This window comes from Hyperolius riggenbachi, chromosome 12 (assembly GCF_040937935.1).
Source record: "Hyperolius riggenbachi isolate aHypRig1 chromosome 12, aHypRig1.pri, whole genome shotgun sequence".
In the NCBI taxonomy this organism is placed as follows: Eukaryota; Metazoa; Chordata; class Amphibia; order Anura; family Hyperoliidae; genus Hyperolius; species Hyperolius riggenbachi.
This window is the reverse complement of record NC_090657.1, coordinates 54,870,649-54,882,771: the sequence shown is the minus strand read 5'-3', so window position 1 is coordinate 54,882,771 and position 12,123 is coordinate 54,870,649. Positions and strand designations below refer to the sequence as shown.

At 43.7% G+C, this 12,123-nt stretch overlaps 1 protein-coding gene across 3 annotated transcripts in view; it reads left to right on the top strand.

The window, feature by feature from the left end:
• CA10 (carbonic anhydrase 10) overlaps positions 1-12,123 on the top strand; it is a 312,105-nt gene that overhangs the window by 237,941 nt on the left and 62,041 nt on the right. For all 3 annotated transcript variants that reach the window (XM_068262773.1, XM_068262774.1, XM_068262775.1), the window contains 3 exons: positions 1,948-2,133; positions 6,415-6,510; positions 9,082-9,154. In XM_068262773.1, the coding sequence (XP_068118874.1) occupies positions 1,948-2,133; positions 6,415-6,510; positions 9,082-9,154 (355 nt within the window). The remainder of the gene's footprint in view (positions 1-1,947; positions 2,134-6,414; positions 6,511-9,081; positions 9,155-12,123) is intronic.

The following is a 12,123-nucleotide window of genomic DNA, read 5'->3' as shown; positions in this document are numbered from 1 at the left end:
TCTGTTTATTCACTTTGGCAGTCTTTTTCTTTTCATCACAAAATATTTTTTTTTTTAATTCTAAGCAGAGAAAACAGTAACAATGCTTATATGTACTTGAGCATAGTACATTCTATACAATGAATAATACAGATACATTGTGTGATATAGAAAGTGACAAATATATTGACTATATGAAGTAACAGATATAACACCATGTCTATTACATATCTTAAACAGGTCTTCAAACTGGTATTTACAAAACCTCAGTTAACCAGAGAAGGGTCTGTCATGGAGAAATAATTCTAACGGAACCAGTGGATCTAAATGCCCCCCGTTAGACATTTCCAATATATTTTAAATATGATAGCATGGTGATCAAACCAGATTTCCTATTAGCTTGTATGCCAATTTGCATTAATATCGTTGGCATATATGAAGGAGAAGCTATAAATTGGTAGTGGTAGTAGAAGTAATGAGAAAGAGAGAGAAAATGACTTCCAGGTGGTAGTAGAGGGGGTGAGGAGTAACTGTTATGAAGCCCACAGGTAATACAATGACCTGAGAGCATGGTATTGAGATATGATTGCTTATATTGATTACTACCCAATAGGAATGAAATAATTATCATTCTAGCTCTAACTTTTCTTTCCATAAGAAGGTTGAGTTTAATGTTGGCTAGTAACTGGGATATTGAAAATTTCTCAGTGGATTTCCAGTTCACTGTTATCATATGTAGAGTACTGAGGATGATGTGGAGTATGACAGGGTGTAGGTTAATGGGTAGGTCTGAGGCACCAACTAATAGTAAAGCTAGTTTAGAGTGTAGTTTGAAATTTGGGATGAGGGTCTTATATGTAGTTCTACCTTGGACCATACTTAGCTACTAAGGGGCATCCTCAAAACATATGTATGTACTGTATTTTTTGGACTATAAGACTCACTTTTTCTCCCCCACAAGTGGGGTGAAAAAGTCACTGCGTCTTATAGTCCGAATGCAGGGAGTTCCTGACTTGTGAACCCCTGCCAATACTAACCTCCAACCCGCCGCAATGTCGGGGACCCCCTGTACTGTGCCCATGCAGAGGAGGACACAGGGGGACACAAAGGGGCATAGATGAAGACACAAGGGGGGCAGAGGCAGACACATAGGGGACACAAGGAGGACAGAGGAGGACACAGGGAGACACAAGAGGTACAAGGGGGCATAAGGTACAAAGGGGGCATAATCCACCAGATGCCCCTTCATCATGGATGCACCAGGTTTGGTATATATTTTTTTCCCCTGGTTTTTGCCCTCTAAACCTGGGTGCGTCTTATGGTCAGGAGTGTCTTATAGTTTTAAAAATACGGTATGTCCCTACGTCTCTATTACATATCCAACATAATGGAGATAGGTTAGGTGAGAAGGAAGCTATCTGTCTTGGTGTCAGGTACCATCTGAATAATATCTTCTTTAACATTTCCCAATGGGAGTTGCATTTTTTAGATTTTAGAAGCCAATTTGCTTGCAGTGACTAGCTGATCTATCGTGATATTACAACCGAGATTCGAGGACCATACTAAGTATTATCTATTAATTGTCAAAATACGATGGGAATCAGAACCATGTACCATACCGATATGCCCACTTTGGCAGTCTTAAGAAAGGAGTTTGTAGCACATTTTACTCTGGGAAAAATGTTCTTTTTATTTTGTGTTTTCATGTCTTTTAAATGTTCACAGACCATTGTAAAACCATGTAAATCACATGTACTGTATACCAGTATCACTATCGCATATATGAAAAGCTAATTGAGTTGCTGAAGGATGTGCCTAGGTGGGGGCCCTCTTGTCCAGGGGCCCCTGGTTGGTAACAACCTCTGCATCCCCTATCGCTACACCACTGTACATCAGTATCCTTCTGCTTTATAAGTGTCATACTATCCCCATAGTCTGAACTGCATCTGCTTGTTGCCTCTGTTGCAGGTGGGTGGGACGATGTACAACACAGGAAGGCATGTGTCACTGCGGCTGGACAAAGAACATCTAGTGAATATTTCGGGAGGTCCTCTCACATACAGCCATCGCTTAGAAGAAATTCGGTTACATTTTGGCAGTGAAGACGCTCAAGGCTCAGAACACCTCCTCAACGGGCAGGCGTTTTCTGGGGAGGTAAGCGTGTTGCCCAATCTCTGTTCAGTAAGGAGTTCATATGAATTTGTTTTCTTAAAACAGAAGGTACATGCAATCATTCAGCTTTAAGTGAGCAAGAAAGATCTCCCATGATGCATCACTGCTGATTCTGAATATGCAAATCATCCTTTTATGCCACTTAAAGAGACACTGAACGGTAAAAAATGATGATATCATGAATTGGTTGTGTAGTATGGATTATTACTAGAAGATTAGTAGCAAAGAAAATATTGCATATTTTTATTTTCAGTTATATCGGTTTTTTTTGTTTTTGTTTTTTATAACATTGCATCATTCTCTAATATTTGCAGTTTACACACTACTCAGCATTCTAAATGTTTTTACAGAGCAGGCCAGTCACTATTGACCTGTCCTCAGGAGAGAAACAGAAAATACGGTGACTGACAGTTGAGATAATAAGCTTCAGAAGACAGAGCTCTCTGCGACTTTGAAAGTCGTGGAGCTCAATGGCTCTTTTGCATTGATAACAACTGGCGTTTCTTAACTCTTTCTGTACTGGAAACAATATTAGACGTATGTCTCCGCTCCTAATGTTTTATTTCTTAGCTGTACTACACATACAAATCATTATATCTTAATTTTTTTCCGCTTCAGTGTCTCTTTAAAGCAAACCTGAAGTGAAAATAAACTTAGAAGATAGTGAATTATATGTGTAGTACAGCTAAGAAATAGAACATTAGCTGCAAAGAAAGGAGTCTCATATTGTCTTCCGGTACAGGAAGAGTTAAAAAATCTTCAGTTCTTATTTATGCAAAAGAGCTTTTCTGAGCTCTTCGACCCACTGAGTCCAATACAGGCCTGTTTTAAGAAGCACTTAAACAGCCAAGAAACAGTGAGAGAAAGCTTGAGATACGATTCTACTGCAGGAAGGTTCAAATGGTCTTTAGGTTTGTTTTAAAGGGTACCTGAAGTGACGTGTGACATGATGAGATAGACGTGTATGTACAGTGGCTAGCACACAAATTACTGTGCTGTGTTCTTTTTTTTCTTTCTCTGCCTGAAAGAGTTAAATATCAAGTATGTAAGTGGCTGACTCAGTCCTGACTCAGACAGGAAGTGACTATAGTGTGACCCTCACTGATAAGAAATGCCCCTTTTTATCTCTTCCTTGCTCTCAGAAGCCATTTTCTGCTAGGAAAGTGTTTTATAATTGGAATTTCTTATCAGTCAGGACTGAGTCAGCCACTTACATACCTGATATTTAACTCTTTCAGGCAGAGAAAGAAAAAAAGGAACACAGCATAGTTATTTGTGTGCTAGGCACTGTACATACACATGTCTATCTCATCATGTCACATGTCACTTCGGGTATTGTATAAAGCCAAATACACCTCCAGAACCGCTGGAGTACATAGTTACATAGTTACATAGTTATTTGAATTGAAAAAAGACATACGTCCATCGAGTTCCACCAGAGAACAAAGTACAACACCAGCCTGCTCCCTCACATATCCCTGTTGATCCAGAGGAAGGCGAAAAACCCTTACTAGGCATGGTCCAATTAGCCCCAAAAGAGAAAAAATTCCTTCCCGACTCCAGATGGCAATCAGATAAAATCCCTGGATCAACATCATTGGGCATTTCCTAGTAATTGTAGCCATGGATGTCTTTCAACGCAAGGAAAGCATCTAAGCCCCCTTTAAATGCAGGTATAGAGTTTGCCATAACGACTTCCCGTGGCAATGCATTCCACATCTTAATCACTCTTACTGTAAAGAACCCTTTCCTAAATAATGGCTAAAACGTTTTTCCTCCATGCGCAGATCATGTCCTCTAGTCCTTTGAGAAGGCCTAGGGACAAAATGCTCATCAGCCAAGCTTTTATATTGCCCTCTGATGTATTTATACATGTTAATTAGATCCCCTCCAAGGCGTCTTTTTTTCTAGACTAAATAAACCCAGTTTATCTAACCTTTCTTGGTTAGTGAGACCTTCCATCCCACGTATCAATTTTGTTGCTCGTCTCTGCACCTGCTCTAAAACTGCAATATCTTTCCTGTAATGTGGTGCCCAGAACTGAATTCCATATTCCAGATGTGACCTTACTAGAGAGTTAAACAGGTACACTGAGCCTATACATTTTACAGAGCCATTCTAATCCAACATGCATTAGTAATTAATACATTTATAAATTCAGTTTAATGTATATCAAGTAGTGTTGCTTGGATCTCTTTGACCAGATAAGGATTAGCATTTGGTTACACTGATGTGCAGCGGGTACATGCTCACTGCAGGAGCCTGACTTCGAAACAGGCACACGGCGCTCAGAGGCAAGTGCTGGAACTAGGTAATGCTATAGTGCGGAGGGTGCTTTACCACTTAAGTACCAGCGGTCTCCCTTAATAAGGACCAGAGACCGCTGGTACAAGAAATGGCGTAATAACGGCGAGTACCGGTGAATCGCCGCACATACCCGCCGCAATCGCCACCATGCCGCACACCAGGAACCTCAGCCACCCACTCTGCTGTCTCTATGACGGCTATGACGGCAGAGTTTCTGTGAGCCGGTCAGGAGCTGATTTCATTGGCTCCTGACCCTGCCTATCCCTGTAAGCCAATGGAAGTTGCTTACGTTGATAGACAGAGTCATGAGCCAATGAAATTAGCTCCTGAACTGCTCACAGGGCTCTGCCATTATAGAGACGGCAGAGTGAGTGAGCTGCGGCAGGGAAACAACGGTGAGATCGACGTTAGCCACAAAAGTGGTGAGAATGCACGGCGTCGGTGTATTGAAAACTACACCCTGGCAGCCAGATAGCCATCAAAACAGGGCGTAGATTTCAATTAGCACGGTCCTCAACTTGTTAAAGAAAGATTGGATTTTGCTGCCCAGCGGAGGCAGAGCTTTGCGCTGTAGCTCTGTCTCTATTTGCGTCAATCTCCGCGGATGTGCGCCTCTCCCCGCCCCTCTCAGGGAAAGAAGACTGAGAGGGACAGGGAGAGGCGGAGATCCACGGAGATTAACGCAAGCAGAGGCAGAGCTCAAAGCTCTGCCTCTACCAAGAAGGAGCCCCGAATTTTGCCCCGGGGATTTGGGGGGTTTAATTACATTGTTCTGCCACGGGAATGCGGTGTTTTAGCTCTGCACGTACTGCTTAGCATAAATTAAAAGAGGAACTTTTCTAAGGCTTTAGATTCTCTTTAACCTCCCTGGCGGTCAATTAAATCCACCAGGGGGCAGCGCAGCACTATTTTTTCATTTTCTTTTTTTTAAATCATGTAGCTAGCCTAGCGCTAGCTACATGATAGCCACTGTGCAGCGGCATCCCCCCCCACCCCCCTCCGATCGCCTCAGGCGCACAGGCCCATCAGGAAATCCCGTTCTGAATGGGATTTCCTTTAGGGCTTCCCCGTCGCCATGGCAACAGGCGCGATGACGTCACCGACGTCATCGACGTCGTGACATCAGGGGGAGTCCCGATCCACCCCTCAGCGCTGCCTTGCACTGATTGGCCAGGCAGCGCACGGGGTCTCGGGGGGGGCACCCTCTAACGCGGTGGGAAGCGGCAAATCAGCACGGAGCGGCGGTGGCCGTAGGTAACACGCAGCTAGCAAAGTGCTAGCTGCGTGTATAAAAAAAATTAAGCAAATCGGCCCAGCGGGGCCTGAGAAATCCTCCGCAGCAGCTTACCCCGTGTCCAGCATGGGGTTACCGCTAAGGAGGTTAAGGGTAATTTGGGGTTCCAACGATCACCATCCCCAAATTACTTCTCCCTCCGAGTTGCTACGACTCAGAGGGGGAATAGTATTTAACACTGCCAAGAATTTGAGCGGCAGTAGCGTGAGCCAGCATTTGTCTCACCTTGCGTGCACCCAACTCCCCGGTGACGTTATAATACATATACAGTTCGCCTCGGGTACCCTTTAACCGCTACAGTACATCATCAGGTGTTTTATATTTTTTTACTGCAAAAAATGAAACTTTTCCAAATAGAATTTTACATGCTTTAAAGAAAATAAAATACATTGCTAATAAATGCATTCAGGGAAAAAAAAAGTCCCTGAACTAAGGCTTTAAGGCTACAAAAATTAGTTCCATTTCCCCAGAAAGCAGATCCAGCTTCAGGTTCCATGAATTATCATTTAGCTCCAGCGAAGAGAGGTGGAGGCATTTAATATCAGTCACATTAATGCTTCATACTTGTGATTTTTCAGGGCATCGCAGACGTTTTAATTTCCAGCTGGCTCCGGCTCAAGCTATTATTCGAAATTTACCGTGTCTTCTTCTCCTTCCTCCAGGTTCAGCTAATACATTATAATCACGAGCTGTACACAAATGTAACGGAGGCAGCAAAGAGTCCCAATGGCCTTGTGGTTATCACCATATTTATAAAAGTGAGTACATTTTCTCTCCTGCGGTTCTCATTACTGTAGCCGAGGTTCTGTTCACGGGGAGCCACTCTGGGCTGAAATTGCTCAATGTAATCAAAAATGTTGTCAGAAAGTCAAAAGGTTTTCTGTGCTACAGAATAGGTGATAGATGAATGAGTCTGGGATTATACTGTATCCAATATTTGGGCTGCTTTCCCCCTCCCTTCTCTTTTATACGCAGCCTCACATCTTAGGGTGCCCAACGGCCCCTACATTTTTCAATTTTACGGGTCGATTGACCTTTCAATCTAATAATTGTATTGAATGAAAAAAGAACTGGTGTGAACCAATACTTGAGCATAAGCATCAGGGCCGCCTTCAGGGCATCACAGGGGGGGACTTCTGTATGGGGCCCTAGTGAATCAAACACATGCAATTTCGGACTGGGAGCTGGAAAGCTGAGGAAATGCACTTGCTGGCCAAGCAGCAGTAATCAGGTGTTGCTGCTCACAGTGAGGACTTTCTGCAGGTGTCTATTGGGAGTGATAACACAGGGTTACAGCTGCTTGGCCAGCAGGTGGATTTCCTCAGTTTTTCCACCTCCCAATCCGACACTGCACACATGGTGATGAGAGGTGTCGGGAGGTTCATCCAGGATTTACCCTAGTTTATTAGTGATTAAAGTAAATCTGCGACCAATAGGATAAAAGTATTTTTACTTACCTGGGGCTCCTTCCAGCCCACTGTAGTCCATCAGTTCCCTCAATGCCCCTCTGGTCCAATCCATTGTGCTCCTAAGAAGTCCATGTGATCCAGCTGGGTTGTGGGGCACTGTGCTTGCACAGTTCCAAGCCGCATGCCTCTTCCATCCTACTTCCATAGCTGGGAGCCTTCTGTACAAGCGCAGTTACAGTTAATGAATTGAGCGTATGCAGAACGCCACTCATGGGAGCGTGTGAAAAGCAAAAACATGCATATTAATGGGTTCATGCCTTCAAAGATTGTGATTTGTCGTGCAGAGGCAGAGAGGAGTGAAGGGGGCCCAGTAAGGTTTGCCCAGTATGAGGCCAAAAAATGTCTGATGGCGGCCCTGATAAGCATGTAATAATCAAAAAACCATATAGGGCTGAAAAAGAATGCTAATAAAAAGAAAAAAGTGCCCCTAATGAAAAGTTCATAAACTCGTTAGGTATTCAAAAATGCAAGTGCACACTTTATCGAGACATAACACTGGTACACATAAAAACTTGATGTAATCTGTAAAAATTCTTCAGTATCGATCATTATCAGACAACCTGCTGTTATACAATAATATAATGTAATAGAAAGAAGAACGGGTATCTCAACATGGCCACTCAATTAATCTTTCAATCGATTTCTAGCCAAAATCGGTCAAAAGGATCAATCAGGACATACTGGAAAATCCTATTTGGAAGGGCCCGAAAGGGTGCACAGTGTTAAAGGCGCTCGATATCTAGACGACCGACCGATGTCCCCGGGGGGAAGGTAATTTGGGCGCTGCCAAATGCGCCCACTAAAATAGTGATACTGAGGGGAAATTTGGGCGCCCGTGGCGCTCAATAAATAGTGAATGCTGGGTCCATATTACCCTCCCTCAATGCTGCTATTTCAATGGGTGCCTAAGGCGGCGCCCTACAAATGACAGTTTTTTATTTTTCTTTGCAGCGATTGGCCGCAAGCTGGTTAAGGTTAACGTTAAGATTAGGTGTGGGTGGTGGTTGAGGTTAGGCATCAGGTAGGGTATTTGTGCAGGAGGCGGTTAGGGTTAGGCATCATGGAGGAGGATTCTGTGCAAGAGTAGGGTTAGGTTGAGCTATAGAAAAATATTGGTATCAACAATCAGTCTGCAGGTCATCATCTTTACTACTGGCAGATATAAAAAAAACTAGACAGCACCAACTGCCATTATCTGTAACCACCCACAACAATGTGATAGGCTAAAAGGTTGTTGTTTTTTTAGCTACACACATGCACAAAGAGAGATACTGGTTGCTTGGCAGTTGGAAACAGCCGTTCTTTCCCACAATGCAACAAGGCTCCCACACTGTGATGTCAGGACCTAGGTCCTCACATCATACTGTGGGAGGGGTTTCACCAGAATATCAGCCATACAGAGCCCCCTGATGATCGAGTTGAGAAAAGGTAACGATTTCTCATGGGAAAAGGGGTATCAGCCACTGAATGAGATGAAGTTCAATCTTTGGTTACAGTTCCTCTTTAATCTATCTTATCAATGCGCCTATCCTTTAAATACCTGGGACTACTGCCTCTGTAAATCAGTCACATTTGGCCGGCACCATATGCTGACCGCATGGAAATAGCGGCTGATCGTTCACTTTTGTTATGATGTTCTGGGTACCACTTGCTTAGGCATGGCTGGTCGAGCACAACCTCATGCATAATGAAGAGTAATAAATATTTTACGACCAGAGAAGTCTATAGCCTATTAGCGGTATCTGTGCCGGTTGCGATTGTGAGTTTGCAGCCCAACTAAATGGCAATTAATGTGACAGGCTTTCTGTAGAATATGATTATCTAATTCTGTGGTTTTCTTTCTCTTCTGTTCGCCTTAAGGTAGCAGATTCATCCAACCCCTTCCTAAATCGAATGCTTAACAGGGACACTATAACGAGAATAACCTATAAAAGTAAGTAGCCTTTTCAGCTGTATAAAATGTAATAAGTGTTCTTTGACGGGACACGGTGTTGTTGTTTGAACCGGGGCTTGCGGGGTGTCATTCTGCCACTAGCCATAGGCTCCCTGTAGGCACCTGACACTGCATGCTAGATAGGTGGCCTTTTTCTTGGTCATACAGACTTTAATACTAAAGATTATTTCATCAACAACTGCCCAGGATATACACAAAATATACACACAAGTAGTCAGGGGTATACATTTTACCCTTTAGCAGCCAGTTTATTTAGAGGCTTGCAAGTGTTCCAGGCCAATTTATTTTAGCACTTTTTATATTTCTTATTTGTTATATTTCCTTGTTTCTAATTATTACTGCTGCAATGTGTATTTATGGCCACTTGTCACTAGGGGGCAGTGTGAGACAATAACAGAGGACTTCCGCTTTCAGTTTCTATATTTTCTGCTAGCAGAGAGGGATCAAAGCAATTCAAGAATTTACAGCACAATTAGTTCTGCCAACAGTGGTCAATAGCAGTGGGCTTATCTCAAACGGGATAACTCTATTGAAGCTGCTTGTGGGTTAATAAAGGCACACAGCAAAAAGTAACCAGATTGAGGACACACCGTCTAGGCCTGAGGCTTTCCTTGGGTTGAGCTTCCAGAGTAGCCCTAGTACATCTGGCGCATGGACTACTACTGGTGCTGAGGATACTGGGGAGATGAAGGGGGTAAAAATGTTCTTGGAGTCGCTGCCTGGTTAATGAGATGGTTGGCTTGGTTCCCAAATTTGCAATAGAACTTGTTGAGCTCCTTGGCTAGTTCGATGCTCGGAGATGTGTGTTAGGGGGTCTTGAAGTTTGTGGTGGCCCTGAGGCCTTTCTAAACTTCCTAGGGGGTATTTGGACTGGAGGCTGTGACTAAGCTTGTTGGGGTAGTCTCTCTTCGGAGCTCTAAGTCCTCGGTTACTTTTCTGTCTGTTCTGTTTCCTACCTTCTATAACCTATCGAATGGATGTTTGTTAGGTACTGATAGCTCCAGGCTGGAGATAAATACGGAACATCTCCCTCGTTTTACCACATGCTTTAATCTTGGTGAATTGACATTTATTGAGGTAAAGAAGGGATATGGGGGCACATCTGACTACCTATTGGGGGGCACATATGACTATCTATAGAGGGGGAAGAGGACACATCTGGCTATTTATGGGGGGGGGGGGCATCTGGTATAGGGGGAGAAGGGGGCACATCTGACTACATATAGGGGGGCACATCTGACTATATGGGGAAAAGGGGAGTACACCTGACTATATAGAGGGTGGATTTAATAAGAAAAGGGGGTGTAACTTGCAGGGGTGTCAAGACCCCAGAGCTTATGTGCCTATAGGCTTCTGAGCTGTAAATGGGCCCTGCCTAATGTGGTAATGCTTTGTAACTTGAAACCATGGCATTGTCTCTTTTCCAAAGCAGTCTTCAGGAACTCAGGAAGTACAGTGGGATATAAAAGTTTGTGCAACGTTGTTAATCGTCATGATTTTCCTGTATAAATCGTTGGTTGTTATGATAAAAAATGTCAGTTAAATATATCTTATAGGAGACACACACAATGAGATTTGAAAAGTGAAATGAAGTTTATTGGATTTATAGGAAGTGTGCAATAATTGTTTAAACAAAATTAGGCAGGTGCATAAATTTGGGCACCACAAAAAAGAAATGAAATCAATATTTAGTAGATCCTCCTTTTGCAGAAATTACAGCCTCTAAAAGCTTCCTGTAGGTTCCAATGAGAGTCTGGATTCTGGTTCAAGTTATTTTGGACCATCTCTAGTTCATTCAGGTTTGATGGCTTCTAAGCATGGACAGCTCTCTTTAACTATCCTAAGACCGCCCCACGCCAATTGGGCAGCCCCAGGACCGCCTAACGGCAATTGGCATCAAGTCCTGGGGCCGGCTACTGCAGGAAATCGCGTGCAGGCTGCGCGCGCATCTCCTGCTTGGGGGACGGAGCTCCGCCCCGCCGCCGCTCGGGAGACTGTTAGACGCCGAAACCGCCGTCTAATTACAATGTACAGCGATGCGATCAGCAGCAGTGCTGTACTGGGGACAGCTGTGTGACACAGCAGGCCCCTCTATTGTGTCAAGAGTGATCAGCTGTCATAGGCCCATGACAGCCGATTACAGTGATGGGCGGGAGGGCGGGGTTGAAAAAATAAATAAATAGCGAAATGTATTATTAAAATAAAGTAATAAATATTTACAAAAAAAAAACATCTGAGGGTCGATCAGACCTTACCAACAGAAAGCTCTGTTGGTGGGGAGAAAATGAAAGGGGGGAATAACTTGTGTGCTGAGTTGTGCGACCCTGCAGCTTGGCCTTAAAGCTGCAGTTGCCCCTTTTGTGGAAAAATGGCCTGGTCTTTAGGGAGGTTTATCACTGCAGTCCTCAAGTAGTTAACTCACACCACAAATTTTCAATTATATTCAGGTATGGGGACTGAGATGGCCATTCCAGAACGTTGTACTTGTTCCTCTGCATGAATGCCTTAGTGGATTTTGAGCAGTGTTTAAGGTTGTTGTCTGGTTGAAAGATCTAGCCCCGGCGCAGCTTCAGCTTTGTCACTGATTCCTGGACATTGGTCTCCAGAATCTGCTGTTACTGAGTGGAATCCATGCGTCCCTCAACTTTGACAAGATTCCCAGTCCCTGCACTGGCCACACAGTCCCACAGCATGATGGAACCACCACCATTTTTTACTGTATGTAGCAGGTGTTTTTCTTGAAATGCTGTGTAGTTTTTCCTCCATGCATAACGCCCCTTGTTATGCCCAAATAACTCAATTTTAGTTTCATCAGTCCACAGCACCTTATTCCAAAATGAAGCTGGCTTGTCCAAATGTGCTTTAGCATACCTCAAGATGCTCTGTTTGTGCTGTGGGGGGAGAAAAGGTTTCCTCTGCATACAGCATCTTCTTGTGTAAAGTGCGCT